General features: G+C 53.7%; 1 protein-coding gene across 1 annotated transcript in view; it reads left to right on the forward strand.

The window, feature by feature from the left end:
* Positions 1-23,610, forward strand: part of Glp1r (glucagon like peptide 1 receptor) — a 32,460-nt gene that overhangs the window by 238 nt on the left and 8,612 nt on the right. Inside the window, 6 exon segments of the mRNA XM_048805238.1 lie at positions 7,133-7,233; positions 8,083-8,190; positions 14,885-15,003; positions 15,294-15,400; positions 18,725-18,878; positions 19,398-19,557. Of these exon segments, the coding sequence (XP_048661195.1) occupies positions 7,133-7,233; positions 8,083-8,190; positions 14,885-15,003; positions 15,294-15,400; positions 18,725-18,878; positions 19,398-19,557 (749 nt within the window).

The raw sequence follows: 23,610 nt of genomic DNA on the forward strand, positions 1-23,610 counted from the left end.
GGAGAGTTGTGTGGCCCAGGTGGAGCCTGGACAGGGAACAATCCCCCCACGCCGGTGAGGCGCCCACTTCCTCGCCGCCAGGGCCCCTCTGCCAGGGCACCAGCTGTCCTGGCCTCCCTGCGCTGACTACTGCGCCGCATCCTTGTCCTTCCCAAACCACTTTCGGAACTCCTTCTCCTCCTCAGCCCATGCCCGCGGCTCTGTCACAGCCCAGTTCTCACTGCTGATCACCCGCACCCCCATACACTGGACCCCTGGCCTGCGGTGCGTCCCCCTATACTTGCGTCCTCGTCCTCCGGTTAAAAACAGAGGGCTCCGAGAGGGCTGAGAAGGCCAGGTATGGAGACCCAGCTTGTTCACTCTGGCATCAGACCCACAGGACAGCCTTTGACTCATAGCCCCAGGGACCCTGTGGTGGTAACTCGTCCTTCCAGGTGACCTCCCAGATGGGACTTGAGTGCCACCTCCTCCCTTAGCCCCTGCAGCAAACAGAAGCCTCAGTGGTCCTCCAGAAACACTCAGCGCCCCCCAGCACACATACTCTGCTGACACCCATTCTGATCCCCCTGATTGACAGCCCATGCCAGATTGCATACTGGGCCACGCAGAAACACCCTGGCCTCATTGCTGTTACAGGAGAGCAGGACACAGGTGGACCCTTGTAGCCCCCTCTCTGGCTCTCCTTGCCCTCTCTGCCCTCCCTGCCCCAGACCCCAGCCAGAGGAGGTATTAACTGCCTTTGGAGAGGACAGCTGTCCAAAGATACTGGGACATGCTTGAGCAGGCTTGGGTGGCTCCTAACCCCAGACCTAAAGAACTGAGATCTTTGGGGTGGACCTGTATTGGTCTTGAAATTTGTCCCAGAATAGGAGAAAGGCTGCCTTAGTGAGAGCAGATGCCACTGCTGACTCAGAATCCAGATGTGGACAGATATGCCTCTAAGCTAGGGTGCCAGCACCTTTTCAGCCCCTAAATCCTTTTCCAGACTCATTCTCTCCCTCTCCTTATTTCCAAGAGCCAGTTACTACCCCTGGTCCCAGGAGAATCCCTCTCTCTTTCCATGGTGCTTTCCTCAGGACTTCCCAGTCAGGCTGTGGCTTTCCTGGTGAAGTCAGGATCTTTCCATGCCAGGACTGCAGACTCACTACCTGTTCTCGCTCATCTTATGGGCTGGGAAGGGATGGGGTGGGAGGCTGTTCGTCCTGGTCCCATCCTGCTGCAGGCCAAGTTTGCAGATCTGGTTTGGATGAAAAAAAAAAAAAAGAAAAAGAAAAAGAAAGAAAACTTCTATGGACTGTGTGTCTTCTTCCCAGCCCCTTTTCGCAGAGGTAACAGGCTCCCTGAACCTGCCCTTTCCTCTGATTCCCCCTCACTCCTCAGCCCTGGACCATAACAGGACTGGGGTAGCAGAGACGGACAGGAGTCACCAGGCACTGAGCAGAGAGGGTGGAGCTTTGGGGGGATGCTCTCCTTGTGGGCAACAGAGATGTGACTGACAGGCAGCTTTGAGGTTAGACTGCAGTAATTGTGACAAAACCTCATACACGCATATAAGACTCTAAAAAAGTGAACTTTGCATTTTGTTTTCTGTCTAGGAGGTCAGTAAGACTAGAGTTACTCCCTTACATCACTGATGGAGGGACAAAAACTCAGAAAAAGAGGGTCCCTATATAAGGTGGCCCTGCACTTTAGAAGCACAGAAGGAAAAGGGGGTGGGGCCTGGTCCCCTCCTCCTAGGGGCAGGACTGTGGGGAGAATTAAGTGAGCCACTGTCATGTCTGCTGAGGCTGGAGGCCACTTGCCTATAGATAGGGGATGGCTGAGTCCACTTCTGATAAAGGTGACCTAGGTCACTCCTTCACTATTGCTGGGAAGGACCACTCCCCTCCCCTGTTCCTTACCTCCCCAAGACTTTCGGCAGAAGACTGGTCTCTGAGAAGACAGGAGTGCCTTTAACACCCAAATTAAAACCAGACAGAACTGGGTTCAAATATGAGGTCTACTACTAGCTGGTGGGGTAGGATACTGGTCTTGAGTAGGATACTGGACCATCTTAAACCTCAGTGTCCTCATCTGTAAGTAAGAATGACAAGATCTATCACATAAGGTCAGTGAGAGGATTAGCACCCTGAAATGGCTGCTTTAGTCACCTGAGAGTATTGGTCTGTTTGTCTTCTGGAACCTGGAAGTGTTCCCAGAGCTAAGAACAGGACCTAGAGAGGGGGTTCTGCACTCTCGTAAAAGGCAGACAGGGTCCAGAGCTGTGCCTTGGTCAGTGTGGACTTTGCCTTGAGCGAGGCTTCCTCCTGGATATAGACCCAGTGAGGGGTCAGAAACCACCTCCTGCCTCCAGTGCCTTCCTCTAAGGAAAAGTGGGCCCCTCCTTCCCTGTAGCCTGCAGGGCCAATTCCTGCGTGTGCATCTGCACCTACGTGTGTGAGACACAGAGAGGGGTGTGGGATAGAGGTGGCTACAGAGAGACAGATGGGGGAGGAGGGGGCAGGCGGATGAACCCCATTTCCCTGGGCATCTGTACATGACCCTGTGTGTGACCATCTGCCTGGACAGGAGTCACTGTGTGTGTAGCAACATCTTAGCATGTAACTGGGTGCCCAACATGTGTCTTGGTGACCCTTATTTGATACTTTGTCTGTGGGAGGGTCTCTGAGTATGTGTGACATCTTGGAAAGTATATGTGTGACATGACATCTTGGAAAGTATATGTGTGACATCCTGCTGGTATGTGTTTGTGTGTGTGTGTGTGTGTGTGAGAGAGAGAGAGAGAGAGAGAGAGAGAGAGAGAGAGAAGGGGGGGAGTGTGTACATGTGGCAGTGTCTATGTTTGCGACAGTGTGAGTCAAGTGTATGAGTCCAGAGGCATGGGGTTTGTATGTGTGTCTGGGTGAAAGTGTGTGTTGGGGGCAGTGTCTCAGCATGTGAGTATGCCTGGCAGTCTGTGTGTGATTGTATGTGTGGAGGGAATGACCCCATTTCACAGTCTCAGCGTTAGGCATGTCCTTGAGGGTGTGTGTGATAATGCATGTGACCATTTATCCGTGCCAGGGTTCCTGAGCTTGTGAGAAGGTGTGTGCTGTTCACCTCTCCCTGACCTGCTGTTCAGACATCGAAATTCCTTAAAGAAAAAAAATGGGAGGGGGGATAAAGAGAGAGGGCTCTGGCAGCCTCACCCTGCAGGGCCATGATGGAAGGCATGACTTGGGGCTCTGGGAGGTGGCAGGTAGGAAGGACAGGGTCCTGAGGGAGAGGCCAGGGAGACCAAAGGGTCTACTTGGAGCCTTCCAGATATTTGTCTGGAGCCCTCGATGCTCCTTCTGAGAGGCCCTCCCTCCCTCCTATGGCCCATCCAGTGGCCCAGAGAGGCTGTGTTCTCTCTCTCCTTTTCTTCAACTCAGAAAGTTTCCAGAAAGGGAAAGAACCTGGTTCACATATTCACACACAGAAGTAGGAGGCCCTTTCCCATTGCAGCCAGATTTAGAGAGGGGGACAGTCCCAGGCCTTGGGAAGCCTGTCACCTGAGGGTCCCACCCCTCCCATGTCCTTCCTTCTGCCCTTCTTCCTGCAAATGCTGCCCGCTGGCTCTAGGCTTGACACCTCCCGAAGGTTTCCATCTATCTGTATGCAGTCACTCTGAACAGGAGCAAATGCCACTGTCCAGGTGAGGAAGTGGAGGCCCCAAAAGATAAAATGCACCATACGTTAATGGACAGAGCTAGGATATAAACCAAGGACTTGTGACACTTCCTGTGCTCATTCCCACAGGCCACACCACTCCCTCTGACATTCCCTTTCCTGTCTCCTGCTTCCTCCCCAAACTCCTGAACCTGAGGGGATGCCCCTCCTTATTGTCACCTCCAGCCCTGTCACCCCCTCAGAGGGATTCCAAGCAACCTGGAAGTCCTGATTCTAAAATCTGCCCACCTGCCCTTACTGTGTCCCCTTAGGTCCCCACTGCTGCCCTGTTCTTGTGCCAGAGCTATGAGGGACAGGGACACCTGCCACTGTGTCCTCCTCACCCTCCAGACATCTCAGCAGACTTGGAGCAGGGACTCAGGTGGCAGGAGGAGGAAGTAGGGGGAAGATATGGGCAGGACCTACCCCGTCCCCGACAGGGCAGGGAGCCCCAAGCCTTCCCCGCTTCACTTAACCATTGGCCACGTTTGCTGCTGGAAGCTGTCACTAATTAAGCAGAATAACTGGTCTTTGGGCATGAAAATCTATTAGTTTCATCTTTCTGGGAGTTTGCTGATTCTAGAAGGAAAGGAGGAATGAGGCCCCCAAGTCCAGGAAGCCAGACCTGCCTATTCCACTTGGCGGTTTCCCCCGAGCAGCAGAATCCTGAGGACATGCCATTGACTGAGCCTCCTCCACACGCAGGGGCCACTCCAAGCATTGACTGGGTCCTCACGAGGATCCTGTGGGGCGGCGGTTCTTACCATCCCACTTGGCACATGTGGAAGCTGAAGCCAGAAGTTAAACTTGCACAAGGTCACAGACCAAATTTATGGGAGGGAGAGCCAGGATCAGGCCCACATCTGAGCCCAAACCTAGGACGGTTCCCCCTCCACTGTGTCACCTGGGCACCTCGACCTGTGGCACTTATTGGCCCCAGCCTCACTTACCTGCTCTTGTCCCAGGGCAGAGCCTTGCACCTGTCCCTCCATTCTCTCCCCGCCCCGGCTGAGCACTCACCCACAGCTTTCCCAGCTCACCAGAGCACCAATGTTCCTCCCTCTGTGCTTTGTCCCCGCCATGCCCTGCTGACATGCCACCCTCATTGCTAACAGCCACCCCACCCTCCCTTCAGTGTACCCCCACCTCCAGTATTTAGAACCACCTGACAACCATGCCAAGCACTTCTAGCATTCTTGGTCATGTCACTTGTCCTGCAAAGCATTTGACCCCCACCCCAAGCAGCCCTTGGACCCTCTGCAGTCAGGGCTCTTAGGGCCATCTTTATATGCTCTATGTCCCCTTCGCCCACCACTACTTAAAACCTGGCACACCCAGGGTGTCCCATGAAGCTGTGGAAAAGGCCAAACTCTCCATAGTTGGTGATGAGTATATGTAGGCAGGGGTGGGGTAGGGGCTGGCAGGCATCTGGAGATCCTGAGCAGGCTCAGGGAAAGAGCAGGACACCCTGATCATCAGGGAGCCCCACAACAGAGGGGGAGACATAGCCTGCCCTCAGGGAACCCCAGTCTGAGGAGACAGCCTGTCCTTAGAGAGCTCCAGTCTGAGAGACATGTAGCCTCTTCCTCAGGGACTCCCCAGTCTGAGGGGGTACAGCCCTGTGCTCAAGGAGTCCCAGTTTGAGGGACATGCGCCCCCCCCTCAGGGAGCCCCAGTCTGAGGGGCAGATGAAGATATTTCACATCCATACTTTGCTCAGAATAGGTGAGAAGGACACTTCTGTTGGAGCCACCTGGGTGTGGGTTGCCAGGCTGGCCCTCCCCTGCTGTCCTGCTGGAAGGTGCTGGGTTCTTCAGGCCTCCTTCTCACTCCCCGCCTAGACACACCTTCTGCCCTGTTCCTGTCCCCAGTGACCCTGCTTCCTGCTGTCTTCCTATTGGAAACAGAAGTTAAGGGGGAGTTCTCCCAGAGGAAGAGGGAGCAGGGAGATGGGAAAGGAAGTGGACAGGTGGCTTTGTCCCCTGGACTGATTCTCAGGAAAACCTTGCCACCCCCTCAGCTGAAATCACGCTAAAAATCACACCACCATGTTTACTGTTGGTACATTTGATTTCCTTTTCTTCCTTCACCTCCAACAAATAAGCTGATCTTTACCCTCAGAAGAGCCCTGTTCTCCAGGGCAGTCCCCCACCCGCCAGCCTTAGCTCACTCACTGCTCAGAGCAAGCCTGACTCCCCTCTGGAGCTTTCCGTGTGGCTAGGGAAGCTCAGGTTGGCACCTGGGACTTTGGAGAGATGTCTTTAACACAGCTCAGCTCACCCCACAGGGCAGGACCACCTGGCACCAGGTCTGGTGTGTGCTTAGGGTGCTGCGGGCGAGTCAGGGACACCAGCTTCTGAAATGCTTTAATTTCAGCCCACGTGTACATCTCTGTGATTTCAAAAAGTGAAATTTTGTTTTAAATTATGTATAGACCCTAAACTTTATACAAGGGGCTCTCCGGTTATTTTGGCAACTACAGCCTCACAATAAGGAATATTTATAATCTTTAAGGCTGTTCAGGAAAAAAAAATGAAATGATAAAGCACCCAACCCAAAGGCATTGCATACACACCCACACACACACACACACGCACGCACGCATGCACGCACGCAAACACCCACACACCCACACCACCACCACCACCAACAACAACAATAAACGGGCAGAGGGTGGTGCCTGGGGGAGTGGGGCTGTTTGGTTGGTGCTGTGTGTTCCTTTAGGTGAAAATTGAGATTCATATCCCCCACTCACAAGGAGGGCCCCTCCCATCGCAGGTGTGACTTCAGTGTTCTGGAACCTTCTTGACCCCTTCCACCATGACCTCTTAGGGTGGCTTTTCCTCCTGGTGGGTAGAGCTGGGCTGAGTAATGGATCTGTGTCATGTTAGAGGGTGGCACTGGTGGGCCTGTAGCCTTCCTCGGTCAGTGGTTGGGTTTTGCCGGAGGAGTACTAATCTGGCTCTGTCTGTAGTACCAGGTGTGGCTGCACCCTACACCCTTAGTCCTTGAGCACAGTCACCCAGCTGGGGAGCTCCAGGTCTGATCCTTAGCTCTGCTTCCTGAGGTGCTGGGTTCACTTAGGCAGGCTGAGGAGGCATGGGGAGGTGGGAGGCCCCGGCAATAAGGCAGCCCTGGCCCTCAGGAAGTCCTCTCCTAGACCAGGGCACGAAGGCATGAATGAGTCACACATGCTCTGCTCCCCCTTCACCCACCCATCCCCTGAAACTACCTACTACCTTTGCATCAGGCTCCCCGCCGCCCGGGAAGGGTGCGGGTGCAGAAGGCTCCACTCATTCTCCCTTTCAGAGGGGGCCCTTGCCTGCCTGGGGGGGTTGGGGTGTCTAAGATCCCTAGAGATCAAAAAACCAAGAGGGTGGGGGTGAGAAGGCAGAAGAGGGGCTGGCTGGGCCCACAGGTCCCCATTTCTGCCCTTTCCCCTCCAGGGCGCCACCGTGTCCCTCTCTGAGACGGTGCAGAAATGGCGAGAGTACCGTCGCCAGTGCCAGCGCTTCTTGACGGAGGCTCCACCTCCGGCCACAGGTAGGTCCAGGTGGGGCCTCATCCTCACCCTCTCCCCCAGCCATCGCTCGGAAAGTGGTGATGGAGCCCACGTTCGTGTTTGGGTGTCATTTGCTTCTCTGGGACGTCACAGCTGCACTGTGCCCCCAGCCCTTTGTCAAGCTGTCCCCTCTCCTGAATGCCTCTCTGTCCCTGTCCCCTACCTAGAACCACAGGTTCTTCCAGGTCAAGCTCTCCTTCCCCCAGGAATCTCTGTTGTCTACCCAGTGGCCTGTGCTCGGCTTTGGGGGGCTTATCCATCCTTTCCACCCCCAGCTGGAGCCTCTCAGAGCAGGGACCTGGCCTTTCCATTTCATGTCCTCCTCGGCCCCTGCTGACCTGTGCAGAGACTAAAAGTCCAACAAGCACATTTACAAGAGTGAATATTGCCGGAGTTTGTAAGGTGGTTTAAAGAGCACAGTATTACAGTCATACGGTCCTGGGATCAGATCCTGACTGTAATTATCACAAGGTCACTTGAGAAAGGTTTTCTCAGCCTCATAAGCTACTGTTTATCTCTGATCTGTGATGAGTAACCTAAAGTAGGCCTTTAGGGATTGTTTACTGTGCACTTACTATGTCCATGTATGTACATACAGTCTTCTCCCCCACAAGGTCCCACGGGGTGGGGGGTACCTCCCTTTACAGAGAGGAAACAGGGACCAAGTCACTTGCTCAAGCAGCTTGTTCCTGCAATGTGGGAAAAGTGCTTGGCATACAGTAAGCACTCAGCAGAGGTCAGTGGAGTGTGGCCTCCATGCTGGGGAGAGGCGGGGATGCTCCCTGGCTCCACACTGGCAAGGACTCTAAGATGATCCGCTCTGTCTGCAGGCCTCTTCTGCAACCGGACCTTTGATGACTATGCTTGCTGGCCAGACGGGCCCCCAGGTTCCTTTGTGAATGTCAGCTGCCCCTGGTACCTGCCTTGGGCCAGCAGTGGTGAGTCTTTCCCCTCCCTGCATCCAGGAGGCCAGGAAAGGGCGCTGCTTCCTCTCCTCTGAGATGCAGCCCTCGCACGTCTTTAGGCCTCCTAGTAAGTGGTCTTCCTGCCTCTCCAGAGCTGGGAAGGGGTGGGATGGTCAGCAGTGGCTGGTATCAGGGTGGTCTGAAGTACAGCCTGGGCCTGTATGGGGTCTGACTTAAGACCAAAATGTGACCCCTCCAATCTAGTAGTCAGGGACAGGACCAAGTGGGCACAGACGCTAGGGGGTGGGGGGACACCCAGGTGTCATTGCTCTGCCGCACCTGTGTGTGTGTGTGTGTGTGTGTGTGTGTGTGTAGGTGGCTCATACCTGGACGGGGCACCTGTCCACGTCCTGACTCTTCAAAGGCTCACGGGGAGCAGTGAGCAGGGTGTCGGTGGGTGGCCCCTCAGGCCTTCCCCAGCTCATTCCTGCTGCAGGGGAGATTCTGAACTGGGAAAGGTGCAGCTGGGTAGGTGGGAGGGTCACTGGGTACAGAGACCTACAGAGGCTGCTGGGGACACTTGACTAGGGGGGTAATTAATATGTCCTCTCCTGTCACCTCTCTATCCCAGCCTCCTGTGCTGGGGCACCATGGGATGCAGGAGTTGGTCTCCATGGGCTTCATAACAGGAGAAGAGGCTCTTATCATCATCATCATAATAGCTCGTGTTTATTGAATACCTACTATGTGCCAAGTCCTGTGGTAAAAGAGGGACGTTTGTTTAGTCTTTATGGCCACCCTGTGGTTATGCTGGTCTAGATGAGGAAACGAAGGCCCCAGGAAGTTTCAGTCACACGTTCCAAATGAGGCAGTGAATGGCAGAGCCTGGATTTGATCTTGTCCTTGCCCTTACCCTTGTGTCCCAGAAGGCCTGAGTGAGCGAGAAGTCCAGCCGTGGGGTGCCAGGGACTTCCTGGAGGAGGCGGCCTGGCGGGGCCTGATGTAAGCCTCACCTCAGCCCAAGAGTCTCTGAGATCAGAGGAAGGCCAGGCGGGTCTCCTAAGAAGGCTGCACCCCCCAGCCTGAGGTGCACAGAGGTGCACGGAGGAGACAGGGCTGGGGAAGAGGCAGGCACCTGGGGAGGACCTGGATTCACATGGTCCTCTTCACCATGGCCTCTTTACACTTGACCTACACGAGCTTCTTCTGTCCTCACAACAACTCTCTGAGGCAAGAACTCTGATCACCCAGTTATTTCCAGATAAGGAAACTGAGACACAGAGATGCTCAGTGGCTTTTCTAAGCCCACACAGCTAAGGAGCCGTGGACCCAGGAATCAGTCCTGGAGGCTGGTTTACAGTCGCTGGGTTCAGCTGCTACGCCAGGCTTTCACTGGGGACGTGTGCTGTCTGGGCACACCCCAGGGAGGGCAGTGAGCGTCCCACCCTCTTCCTATGGGCCCTGCAGTCCCCCAGCTCGGCCTGACTAGCTGTGTGGGCAGAGCAGGTTCCCAGGCCCCTGGGCCTGGGTTTGCTCGCCCTGGAGGTGGGATAGAGCAGGCGGCGTAGCTGTGGGGAACACTGAAGGTCCTTGAAAAAACCGTGGCTATCAATTTTTCTCACCCTCTCCGCATACCTTCCTGACCTCCCACATCGCACACGTGTTCCCTGTCTCTCGAAGATTTGGGACTGCTGCTCGGCCAGCCTTGGCTGGGCCGCTAGACCCCAGGGAGCCAGGCGCGGGACCAGGCCCATCACTCAGCACTAAGCGCCCCCAGCTCTGCCTGCTGCTCGCGGCTCCATCCATCACCTTTAATTTTATTTGAGCAGGAAATAGGTCCTGGTGGTGCCCGTTTATGAGCGAACACGGTTTTATTGCTTTCTCCATGAAGATAACGGCCTGTGCACAGGCCCCCTGCCAGCCTCCTCCCCCTCCCCCGTCGCCAGGCTAATTTACTCCCTTTTTTGACACTCGGAATCACCAGCTCTGCCTCCTCTCCCTGAGTTAGGGACCCGCAGAGACACCCACCAGGCTCCCAAAACATAATTGCTGTCTCTGGCCTGGTGCTTCCCCATCAGATGCTGGCACCCGAGGCTGCCTGACCCCCCGCCTGGGGCATATGGGAGTGGGAAGGGGGCAGTTCTGGAGCTTTCTTGGCAGCCAATAAGAAACTTCACAGTGTGAGCCGAGGTTGGGGAGAAGGAAGACATTGTCTCGGGCGGAGGCCGGGCAGAAAGCATGCCCTGCAAGGAGTTAAGAGTGGATTTAATGGCAGAGTCCCTCACACAGGCTGGGCAGGGCCAAGGGACCAGTAAGGCATATATGAAGCTCCCAGAACTAAAAACGTGGAAAGCTTTAGCTCCCCTAGACCTGAGCAGCAAGGGGCAGGAGTGGGGCTGGGGTCCTCCTGATAGCTGGGGAAAGCCACCAGCAGGTCTGTGTCTGCAGAGGGGAGAAGCCACTGCCAGAACTTCAGAACAAGCAGGGAGGGGCTGCTGTCCTCCTTCTGTCCCTGCCTCCCACTGGCCAGACTCAGCAGAGGGCCAGGAGCCTAGTGACCCTGGCCCAGGGGTCAGCCCTCTGGGCAGGGAGCAAGGCAGAGGAGTGGGCAATTTGAGAAAGAATTCGATTCCAAACAATGACCAAAGACCTTTGTGAGGATCCCATAAGACCTTCAAGGGTGTGTGAGCGTGCTAGAGAGAAGGAGGACTTCACCACGAGGCTGAAGGGGTCAGCCCAGCCGCCCAGGCAGTGGTGCTGAGGGAGGTGGTGCCTCCTGTATGGTATAGGGAAGACTCCCAGGGACAGGTGACATCCAGGCCAGGCCTGGCAGAATAGGCAGGTGCAGAAAGGAGAAGGAAGGGCCCCTCACAGAGGGAGGACATTCAGGCAGCACTGTGGACATGGGTCCAGGTCTCAGAGCTGCACAATGTCCCAGAGGAGCCAGCCGGGTCTTGAATTCTGACCTTCCCGATTGAGAACCCGGACTCAGGAAGGTGCAGAGGGCGGGAGCAGAAGGGAGAGGAGGGCGGTGTTGGGGGGAAGTGCCGCGTGCACACAGGATCGTGAGCTCCAGAGAGCCCATCGCTGCCCCAGGGCCCTGCAACAGCCTCGTTCACCCACAAATCATTCCAGCCTCATTAGCTGCCCCTCTCCTGATTTCTACCTGTTTGTTAGCTTAGTTCTAATTATATGAGAGTCATAAAATGCTTTTAAAATAGCCTATCATTCACAGTTCTTAGAAACTCTGGCAGGTGCCTCCCCTGAGTAATGTCGAGCCCAGGAGCTTTTACGGCAGGCTGCGGTTGCCAAGGGGAGACTGAGGCACGAGCTGGGCCCCAGAGGTGCCCTGGCTAAAGAGTCATCAGACCCTTCCCTGGCCTCAGCGAAGGGCTGAGTGGCAGCAGAGTCTCCACCATGTCCAGACCCAGCCCACCTCCAGCCAGAATGGGCTCCTGGGGACCACGGGCTCAGCCAGTGTTAAAGGTCTGCTACGCACCAGGGCCTTCACTGTTTCATCTCCTGGGAAAGTCATTTTGCTTCCCATTTTACAAATGAGGAAACTGAGACCCCAAGGGCCCACAGCTGGTTGAGGGAAGAACCAGGATTTGATCTTGTGTCCGTGGAGTTGGGAACCTGGGCTCCTTCTCCTGAGCCCTGATGCTCCAGGCTACCTTTCCCACCAGTTTGGGAAGGGCCTGTTCCTTGCCTCTCTGAGTCTCATCATCCCCATCTGTACAATGGACCCAGTGGCCCTTGATGGCTGCCTCTGCTGCCAGGGTGCAGGAGCTAATGGATTCATGAGCTGCTCTCCACAGCCCTGAGTACCCACATCCTCACGGACAGGTGGCTGTTAGCTCTATAACAGGTGCCGCGACAGTTTCCAGGAGAGGAAGTGTTTAATTGGGGGTTTTATTTCCAGACCAGGGTCTGACTTAATGAAATATCCCTGAGCCTCCTGGCATGCAGCTCCTTGTGTTGACAAGATGGAGCCAAGCCCCTGGCTGTGATTGACCAGCTCCTCCCAGGCCAGATAAAGCTGGGCCCATAAGCAGGTCCGGGTCCAACCCAGCCCACCTCCAGCCAGGACGGGCGCCTGGGGACCATGGCTTGGCCAGGAACCAGCCCTGGCTTTTCACATTTGATGCTAATGAAGGATAACTGACAGATGCACTTGCACAGGCTGACTGAGCTTCTCAGTGACACGGTGCTCCTTGACTCTGTGACAAGAATGTACACATCTGTGCGCACACCGCTTCCCCAACCCCCCAGCTGGCCCTGAACAGGGGGCAGGAGGAGTGCAGCTCCCCCGGGGCCACAATGGCAAAGAGACCAGTTGGCACATGTTGACATGGTTGACTGTTAGCAGCAAGTCTGGCTGCTAACTTCTGTCCTCTGAAGGCAGAGAGCTAGAAGCCTGACTCTGCTACTTCTAACCGCCTGATCTCAAGCAAGTCACCTGGCTTCTCGGAGGCTGTTTCTTCATGTGTAAAATAGGATTGACGATGCCTACCTGCACAGGTGTCAGGCACGCAGCAGGTGTTCAGAAACTGATTCTGTGGATGCCCAGCTGCAGAGCAGGCTCTGACACCTGCTCACTGCCCATGAAGTCCGCTCAGGTCCCCGTTACTGCTCTTCGAGGTATCTATAGCCAAAGACTGGTCTTGCTGCCTATCTGATGACTTGACCCCCAGGAAAGGATTTCAGGCATCCCGCAGCAGATAGAAGAGGCATATGGGGACTGAGAGGAGCCCTTCAAGTTACTAAAATCAGACCATGCACCTCCCCTTCTCTGGGTTTACATGTGCCTGATTTTGTTCATCAATGCATTAGAGGGGTCCCCTGTGCTCATCCCACTGCCAGAAGTTCTACCATTAGATTTTGGGTTCTCATTTCTCTCCCAGGTGAAGTCTCTTTTAAAATGCAGGTTCTGCTGGGGAGGTGGCTCGGTGGTAGAGCACTTGCCAAGCATGTGAGAGGTCCTGGGTTCAATCCCCAGCACTGCAAAAAATAAACAAATAAATAAAACACAGGTCCTCCTGAAGGGGTACCGCTGCAAGTCCAGGATGCGTTAGGGAAGGAAAGACAAGGACAAGGTCCAGTCAACAGGCCCTTCTGGTATAGGAACTGGACCCTGTGATAAAGATCTCCTTGCCATGTGACAACAACCTTAAGATCTGTAAAATAGAGCCCCTGGATTAGAAGGTCACCCTCCAAGCCCCTGAGGGACACTCCTTGGTACACGCATGTTCACTAACCTCATTTTATTGCTGATCTCTCGACCTGAGCACTGACCAGCCACTTGTCACCCAGGACCTCTGGTGGCTTCTCCTCTCTTTCTCTCTCTCTCTCTCTCTCTCTCTCACTGTGCCTGCCTCACACAGCGCAGGAAGCTGATCTTTAAAATCTTCTAGTCTTTTAGAATTTAAAATCTTTTAAAGTGTTCCTAGCCAGCTTCCCTCCTCAATCACCGTGCCAACTCCTCTGTCCCTTACCTGTTCCCTGGCCTGGTGCCAGACTCGGGTTCCCCTGCAGGGAGGTGAGGAATGAGGTGTTTTCTCCTAGACACAAGTAAGCACTCTCCCCACCCCACATCCAACCCGGGGCCATAAGCCTGTCTCCCTGGGTGGGGGAGGGGGAGGGCCGTGGGGCTTGTGGGGATGCTCTTAGCACCTGGATACCCAGGTGGGATGGGAATGGCCACAGGTGATATCCTCTCCTAGCTCTGCTAGGCCTCTCTCATCTCTGCTGGTTTGTATTGGTGGTATTCCTTTCTCGTGAGAGTCTTGACTGTGCCTCGTCCCCAGACTAGGCGCTACCTGAGGGCAGGGGCTAGGGCATTCCCCTCTCTCAGACTAGGAGGTCTCCAAGGGCTATTTCCATCCCCAGGTATGACTAGGGGTTACTTGAAGTAGACGCTTACTCTTCCCCTTTGAAAGGTAAGTCCAAGGGCAAAGTCCACCTGTACCTGGAGACTGTGTTCCCTTTAGATCGGGTGGTCTTTGAAGGGGAGTCTGTGTCCTGGATCAGACTGATTGGGACTTCCTAAGGGGAAAGCTGTGTCCACCCTCAACTGGGCATCACTGGGACATCTGCCTCAGACGGGGTCTCCCTGAGGACTGGGCTGTATCTCCCCTCAGAGAACAGAGCTATGTCTTCTTAGACTGGTCTCCTCGAGGACAGAGCCTTATCTTCCCTCAGACTGGGGCACCCTGAGGTAGGGACATGTCTCCTCTCAGACTGGGGCACCCTGAGGTAGGGGCTGCAGTTCAGAGCCTCGGGGTCTTCAGTTTTCTTAGGATCTGACGTCCCCAAAGAGTGTGAGAGGTAAATGGGGCCAAGTTAGAAAATCAGAAGTTACAGAAAGTGACTGTGGCAGGGTCCCCTGTGTGATTTAATGCTGGGGGCTGGGACGTGGATCTGGGCTGGACTGACCTCATCTCAGAGATATGGGTTCATCCCACTGCATCCCCTGGTAGCCAAGAGGAGAAGCTGAGGGTGGGACTGGGTGACCAGTCCACCTTAGTGACCTGCTGTCCCATCCCGGGGCCATCATGGTTTATAGGATGGGATGAAGGTGTGTGGGGGGGGGGGGCAGGTCTGAGCCTCCTACTATCTCACAAGTGGAGCAGGGATGACCTTCAGGATGGGGAAGGACAAGGGCCTTTGAGCACTGGACAGGCCACCTGTCTCCAGGCGGAGGCTCAGCCACCCTCTCCTCTCCCAGTGCCGCAGGGCCACGTGTACCGGTTCTGCACAGCGGAGGGCCTCTGGCTGCACAAGGACAACTCCAGCCAGCCGTGGAGGGACCTGTCGGAGTGCGAGGAGTCCAAGCGAGGGGAGAAAGTGAGTTTGGGAGGAGTTCTGAGCCCAGGACCCAGCAGCAGGGTCTCCACGGTGGGCTTCTGGGGGGCCTGTCTGTGCTCCTCTCATGCACCCCCTGTCGCACCTTCTGGGGCCTTGGAATTTCCCAGGGCCTCTGAAGCCGTCTCCATGGGTCATTCTCGTCCTTGGTTCTGGGGTCCCCAGTGGGGTCTGCCTTGGGGCCCTCCCTGTCCTTATCCCCTGGAGAGAAGTGTGAGGAGTGAGGGGGCAGTGGACGGCACCACCCTCACCGTGTCCCCGTGTGCTCACAGAGCTCCCCGGAGGAGCAGCTCCTGTCCCTTTACGTCATCTACACGGTGGGCTATGCGCTCTCCTTCTCGGCCCTGGTCATCGCCTCCGCCATCCTCCTCAGCTTCAGGTAAGGGGCTGAGACCCTGGGAGGGGGCTCCTTCATGCTCACTGCTGCAGGTAGAGGAGGGGAACTCTAAGCCAAAGCAGCCTTACAATAAGCCCTTCTTTCTGGAACTCTCTGGAGAACACGAGGTTGAAAACCCAGGACAGCACTGTGTACGCACTCTGATCTCTGCTGGGTAACTATGTCCACATGTATGCAAAAATGACCCCCCTCACCTTAACAGGGGTGGAAAATCCTGGGCATCCTTTTCAGTGAGAGGGTGTAACTTCAGTAATCAGTAATTCAGTATGATTTTAGGTGACTAGAAATTCTACTCTGTCAGACGAGACCTTCCTCCTAGACTAGGAGCTGGGGAGCAGGTTCCTCCCATTCCCTCTGGGTACATCAGGGGAGCTGGGTTCAGGGACAGGAAGACTTCTGAGAGTGGGGACAACTCTGAGGGCAGGGACTTCAGGACACTAGCCCAGCAGGAACAGGAGATGTGGTATTCCTCTTTTTGCCCCCAAGTCACCTAGCACAGTGCTGAGCACACAGTCAGTGCTCAATAAATGCATTCACTGGACTAATATTCTTCTCTTTTATTATGAAGCCTTTCAGTGATGAATGCATCCAGCCTTCAAGTAGAGTCACATTCCCTGGTGACTGTAAGGTCAGCCCCTGGCCACCCCCACCAGAGGAAACCCCTGGCCGGACCTCTTATGAGGTCCCACTCATTTCCTCATCCTTGTACCACGTTTCTAAGTGTCTGTAAAAATATACAGCATGGCTTTGTGTATTTTTAACAGTACATCATACATATTCTTCTGCATTTTATTTTGGTTCAACATTATGTTTTTGTGAGATTCACATTAACCAGGTAGTTCTATATCATTAATTTTAACAGTCATTCCATATTCTTTTGTTGTAGCACGGCTTATTTGTCTGATATCATTTTAATAGATAACTTATTTCTGACTTATAAACCTTGCTATAACGGGCTTTCTCACCTGTGACCCATCCTGTATCTCCCTTGGGCATGTATCTAGGGGTTCAACGGCCCAATCAAAGACCACCTGCTTTTGCAAATTTACTAGGTGGTAGTAAAGTTGCTCTTCAAAGTGGTCATTACCAATTTTCCCTCTCCCCAGTAGTAAAAGAGATTCCTTTGCTTAACATATTCCCCAGTATTTAATATTTTTAGAAATTAAGTGTCGCTACTCTGAAGTTTGTGAAATATCTCATTACAATTTTAATTTGCATTTAATTTTTAATTTAATTTTCCCAGGCATTTTTTCATGGTTTATTCTATGACTTGATTGTTCATATCCTTTGCTGAATTTTTATTTGTCTATCTGGCTTTTTCTTGTTTATCTCAGGCACTCATTATTCTAGATACTAACCCAGGATGTACCTTCTCTGAGTCTCTGTTTCTTTACTCACTCCATGGTGCCCTTTATGCATAGAAGTTCTACATTTTAATGGGTTGAAATTATTCTATTATCTCCTATTGATAAAAAAGACTTATCAATAAATGTTGTCAATTGATAAAATTAACTTTTATCAATTGATAAAAAAATCATTCTTTTCCAAAGACTAAATTTACTTTATGCTTTTCTGTAAGGAATCTTACCCCATCTTAGAATCACAAAGATAGTCACCTATATTTCCTTCTAAAAGAGAGTTTTGCTCTTTCCCTGTGGTTCTCTGATCCACCTGGAACTTATTTTTGTGTGTGGTGAAAATCAGGGGCTTAGTTCCATTTTTCCATGTGTATATATAATTGATTGTCTCAGTACCATTTACTGATAACCCATGCCTTCCCTCTTGGTTTGCAGTGTCACTCTACCATACAAGAAGTGTCTATATATTTGTAAGTTGGCTTCTGTCATTTATACTCTTTTCTATTGGTCTGTTTATCTTCCCTGTCCCAAAACGATGGTGACTTTCTCCTAAAGATTTTTGAGAACTGATCACGATGGCACATGCCTATAATCCCAGTGGCTTGGGAGACTAAGGCAGGAGGACAGCAAATTCAAAGCCAGCCTAACAACTTAGTGAGTCCCTAGAGACCCTGTCTCAAAATAAAATAAAAAATAAAAAGGGCTGGGGATGTGGCTCAGTGGATAAGTGCCCTGGGTGTTCAATTCCTGGTACAAAAAAAAAAAAAAACAAACCCNTACTATCCCCCCTCCCTCCCCTCCCATCTTCTCTCTACACTGAATTTATTGATTAATGTGGGAAGAACTAACCGACTCCTTCAGGACAATGTCTCTTTTTATCCTTAAGTATAGAATAGCTAGGTGTTTTTCATTAATTTAAGATTTCCCTAATGATTTGAAGTAAGTTTTATACTGTTCTCCATAAAGATCTTGCCCACTTTCTTGTAAGACTTATTTCTAGGTAATCAATTAAAATATTATAAATGAATTACTCTTTAAATTCACTTCTTAAGTGTTTGCTGCTGGTGTGTGTAAATGTAAGTATCAGCAACCTTGCTGAACCCTCTCACTTGTTCTAATAACTCATCTGTATGCTGACTTGGATTCTCATGAAAATAATACATCATCTGCAAATAATGACCATTTTGTTTATTTCCAATTCTTGCCTATTTTTTCCTCTGGCCTTATTTTAGCGGCTAAGATCTGAAGTACATGTTGAATAGAGGTGATGATAGTGCAGGTCCTTATCTTGTTCCTGATTTTAAAGTAAATATTTTCAAAGTTTCTCAGTTAAGAATAATATTTTGGGCTGGGGCTGGGGCTCAGTGATAGAGCACTTGCCTAGGATTCGATTCTCAACACCACATATAAATAAATTAACAAAAAAATAAAGGTTCATTGACAATTTAAAAAATAATAAAAAAAAGAATAATGTTTTCTCTGTTGGGTAGATAGATAGCCTTTTTCACCTTAAGAACTGCCCTCAGAGTTTCAGTTGGCTATACCTTTTGCATGAAGGATATTGAGCTTGTGTCCAGTGCCTTCTGCCTGCTCTGCCTCAGGGAGCAGGCCAGAGGCATTTAACCCAGGGACCCTGCCACAAAGAACCCAAGTCCCCACTGGGGAGGCTGAGCCTCACACATACATCTCTTGGCGCATGGGTGACTGAATGTAGAGGCTGCAGTGTGACAGAATATGGTCGGAGGACAGGGCAGTGCCTGACAGCTGAGGCTTCATGGAGAGGCAGGACTTGAGCTGGACCAGAGGGTTTTCCAGGCTATGGGGGAGAAGGGCCTTTGAAGAGGAAGGAAGAGCTGGAAACATGCCCAGTGGTGTGGCCAGAGAGCTGGGGCTTGCAGAGTAGGACTGTTGGCCATCTTGCTAGGGATGGGCCTGCTTTCTCCCTCAGACACCTGCACTGCACCCGGAACTACATCCACCTGAACCTGTTTGCATCCTTCATCCTGCGAGCGCTGTCCGTCTTCATCAAGGACGCGGCCCTCAAGTGGATGTACAGCACAGCCGCCCAGCAGCACCAGTGGGACGGGCTCCTCTCCTACCAGGTGTGTCCTGTGCCCAGGAGGCGCCTGGGGGGTGGTGGCAGATGGTTGGTGAAGCCCTGCTCCTCCCACTCCAGTTAGGCCTGGGACAGGAGAGGCAAGAGCTGCCCGGGCTTGGCCCTCAGGGAGCCCTAGTCCCGTGGGAGAGGCAATCCCCTTTGGGACCTTCCATTCCAATGAGAGAGGAGTCTCACCAGCGACTCCAGTCTCAGGGTGAAGGCCCTGTCCCCGGGGGTTCTCAATCTGACCAAAGAGAGCCGTCTGCCCCTGGGAGCTGTGTCGTCAACCCCTGTGAGGTTGCTTCTCCCCTCATGGGGGTGACATCACGGTGCTTCCTTCCCTGAGGGAGGGCGGCTCCCTGAGGTAAGGCAGACCTTCCTGGCACAGCCCTGGCCAGAGGATGTGAGCGCCCTCATCCCGCATGACCATGGCAGGCCAGCAGCTGGGGCGGACAGGGAAGGGTAGCAACGGCCTAGCAGGAGGCAGGGCTGCCATCTCACCAGGTCCTTCCCCTGCCCCCAGGACTCTCTGGGCTGCCGCCTGGTGTTCCTACTCATGCAGTACTGCGTGGCAGCCAACTACTACTGGCTGCTGGTGGAGGGCGTCTACCTGTACACCCTGCTGGCCTTCTCCGTCTTCTCGGAGCAGCGCATCTTCAGGGTCTACCTGAGCGTAGGCTGGGGTAAGGCCTACCATCATGTCATGTCACTGACCTCACCAGACCCCCACCTGGACCTGCCGCATGGGGGTGGGAGACCCTGATGCCCCTCCCAACTTGGTGCCCAGAACACCCTGCCAGGCCAAGGGGCAGAGCCCACCGATTAGTCCTGAGCACAGGACCTCTCGCTGAGGGGATCACTGGGCACCGCAGGGGGTTACGGGTCTCACTCCACGACATACCTGTTGTGTAACTGTCCTCCCATAATGGAAATCTCCAACCCCCTGGCCAAATACCACCTCTACCACAACCATATAGCCACGGAGGACATGGCCCTGTCCACAAACCCCTGCTTCTGAGGTCCTGTGGGGAAGGACCTCCACACCAGGCCACACAAGGCCACCTCAGCCCTTGGCTCTGAGGGCAGTGGTGAGTCCTGGCTCGAGGAGGAGTGGTCAGGAGGATGGGGCCTGAGGGGACGGGTTCTGTCTCATGGTGATGAAGAGGCGGGTCAGAGGAGAGCCCAGGAAGCCGGTGGACCACGGATGTGCCTGGAGCCCAGCCGGAAATGTCCTAGCCAAAAAAGTTTGCCAAGAACCATCGTGTCTTTTTTTTTTGCTGGAACATTTCTGGTTGTGCTTCTGCCTCTCGCCACGCGGGATAGTGATGAGGGGCCCGTTGGAGTTCCGCGGGGGGCTAGGAGCTCTGCACCACCAGCAAAGCCTGTGACATCCCTTCCTGGAGGAGCCCACAGGCACCACCGGAGACGGAGCCCAGAGTAGGCCCTGCCCACTGACCCCCCAATCTGCCGTGGACTCTGCATGTCTGGCGTCCTCATACCTCACCACCTCCCACGCTCGACTGTCCATTGGCCCTTCGTGCACCTCCCCTGGGAAACTTTGGCCAGTGCTGCCCAGGACTCCAGGGACTTCCCAGCTCTGCTCCAGCAGATGCCTGCCACCTTTCTCCCTCCTGGTCCTTTACAAGTCTGTTCTTGGTCCAGGAATGTCCCAGAGCTGCCAGCCCTGTCTTCTGGAAGCTTCCTCAGGCTGCTGGGCCCTCAGAGCTCTGCCCTCCCCAGCCCTCAGCCTCCTGTTCTGTCCTCAGGTGGCATTCATTTTTTCTGGTGTGCCTCAGCTCCATCCTAGAAGAGACGCTCCGGAGAGGTTTTAGTGTGACCAGTGTCTTACAGACACCAAAACCTAGAGCGGGACAGGGCCTTAGAAGAAGAGCAGGCACTGTAGCCCGTCTCCCAGCTCCTGGGACGCCTGCAAGGGGGCTTGGCTGGTGCTCCAGCTCTTCAGTGTTCTACAGGCCCCTCAGCAGGATCAGGCCTCTGGACAGGTGGCAGTAGGCCTGACTTCCCAGTGCAGATCCCTGCCCCTCCCTCCACCTCCTCCCCCAGGACCCTCCCACCTGCACCCAGGAGGCCCTTCCTCGCCTCCCAGCCTTCTTCATCCTGCCTGGCAGTCCATCAGGCAGCTGAAGAGCCCTGCAGCTCCCTGGGTTGGGGAGGAGGCAGGTCATTGAGGGCTGCTCAGGCAAGGCTGTCCTCAGGGTGGGGGACCATGCCTGTTCATTCTGGGAAATAGCATCAGTGCTGTCAGTGCCTGTCACCATAGCGACCTGAAGGCAGGACCAATCAAAGGGATGGTGTGGTGTGCAGCAGAGCAGGGAGGCTGGTGGGGCTGGTGGGGATACACGGGTGCCTTGGAGGTCTCTGGGTGGGCGGTGGGGGAAGGGGCCTTTTTCCTGCCACCTCACATCCTAGCTCGGGGCTCAGGGTCTGTGGAGAATGAGGGCAGGACCAGGGAGATGCCCTCCCCAACCAAAGAATGTCTTCTACTTGAGGACCTGGAGTAGGGAGAGGCAGAGAGAGACAAGCCAGCCAAACAGAGTGGGGGCGGGGGGTCAGGATTCACAGGGACCTTAGGGCTCTGTCGTGATGCCAGGAGGCCCAGTCCAAATTAGGATGCTCAGGAACAACTTTAGGCATCCTGTACAAGCAGAATCAGAACTAGGACTCCAGTGCAGTTGGGCCGAACCCCCAAAAGACAAGTCAACCTCTGTCACGGTCCATGAGTGGTTGGGTACCCCTGGAAACGGCAGGGGAAGGAAGGCCAGTGAGGGAGGAGGGGAACATCACTTCTCAGAGCCAGTTCTCTGTGTCTTAATTTGACATTTCTGTCCCCCACCCCGTCTGACTTGGTTTCTAAATGGGAGAGTGAGTTGGCCATCCTGGACTGGGCAGTTTTGCGTGTAGCAGGGTTGTGCTCTTGCTTTTCAAAAGGCTTTGTTTGGGAGATGGTAATGGAGGCATGAAGCTCTCCCTGGCTGAGAACATGAGTGAGCTCCCCCATCCTGGAGCAGGGTCTCAGAGGGAAGGGACAGCAGGTGGCTGGAGATGCCCAACAGGAAGTTTCTGTCTGTGTGTTTGACTCAGGGAGGGGGCCTGTTCTGGCCTGGAGAGCTTCCCTCCCCTCCTTGGTGTGTTGACTCATTCATTCATTGGTCCTGTTCTTACTGAACAGCTTCTTCGCAGTAGGGCCCACACTCTGTTCTGGGACTGTTCGAAGTCATCCACTTCCTGTCCGGTCTCACGCAGGTCTATTTTTATGTCATTGTGGATACTGAGGGTCTGGTTTGTGTAAATGTAAATGGGCCAGGAGAAAGAGACCCGGTGAAGAGAGTGTTCCATCCTCCCTCCGCCTGCGTCATCAGGCACATTGGCCCCGGGCACATGAGCCGCTGAGTAGCTGCTGTTGTGTGGACATCAACAAGTTGAGGATGTTGATGATGTGGTGGCTCTGAGGAGGTTCTGCCCCGGAAAGGTGCTCCTGGGGGAGACCCCTCAAAGCCACACATGCACATGCAAGGACCCTACCCCACACACCCATCCATGTCCACACACCTCACGTGTCCAACTCGAGAGCTGCGTTGGTAGAGACAGGCATGGAGAGAGTGGTGCAGAAAGTCTGGAGGGTGATCAGAGTGGGTGGGAGATTGCAGCCCTGGATTCTGGTCCCACTGTGTGCTTCTGAGCTCCTGATCCATCTCTTTGTCACCTAAGAGTGGATAATCCAATGTTCAATTAACCAAGACAGATTAAGCTGCAGAACTAGAAACTGATCTATTAGTTATCTACTGGTATGTAACTAATGGATATAGACCAAGTTTAGCTGCTTAAAGCAACAAGCATTTATCATCTCACAGTCTCTATGCTCAGGAATCTAGGCTCAACTTACCTGGGTACCCCTGGCCCAGGATTGCTGACTGAGATTGGTTAAGCTGAAGGTCCTGGTTGCTGTCATCTCAAAGCTTAACCAGGGGTGGAGAAGCCACTTTGAAGCTCATTCAGGAGGCTGTTGGCAGGAAGCCTCATTCCTTGCTGCGGGAGCCTCTCTGCAGGTCATCTGAGTGCCCTCGTGGGTGACAACTGATTTCCCTACAGTAAATGATGAGAGAAAGAGAGAGCCCCAGGCGAGATGCAGAGTTTTTTATAACCTAATCTCAAAAGCGACACACCATCACTCTTGCCCTATGTGATTTGTCACACAAAACAATCCTGATATAGTGGGATTATCCAAGGCTATGAATACCATGAGGTAAGAATCACCGGGTGACATCTACCACACCAGTCCGTCTCAGCTGGATTAGCTTTGCATGAATATAATGGAATACCTGAGACAATTAACTTATAAAGAGAAAAGGGTTATTTAGCTCATATTTCTGTAGTTTCCAGTCCAGGATTGGACAGAGCCATTGCTTTGGGCCTTTGGTAGGGGTCCTAGATGGCAATGGAAGGACCCACGTGGCTGAGCAAGCAGCTCATCTCCTGGCCAGGAAGTCAAAGGGAGAGGCTAGGCAGGCAGGGATCCCCAAATCCCCCAGTGACCTAAGGACTTCCTCCAAGGCCCCACCTCTTACAGGTCCCACCACTTCCCATGAGCACCACCCGGGAACCTTGGGGAGTGCTTACCCACGTTACGCACTTGGCCAAGCGGAGGGGTCTCACTGCTGTTGGGGCTGTTGTTGTTGAAGGCTGCAGGCACTCAGTGGGCATGTTGGTGTCCAGCA

Source organism: Marmota marmota, unplaced genomic scaffold (genome assembly GCF_001458135.2).
Source record: "Marmota marmota marmota unplaced genomic scaffold, marMar, whole genome shotgun sequence".
In the NCBI taxonomy this organism is placed as follows: Eukaryota; Metazoa; Chordata; class Mammalia; order Rodentia; family Sciuridae; genus Marmota; species Marmota marmota.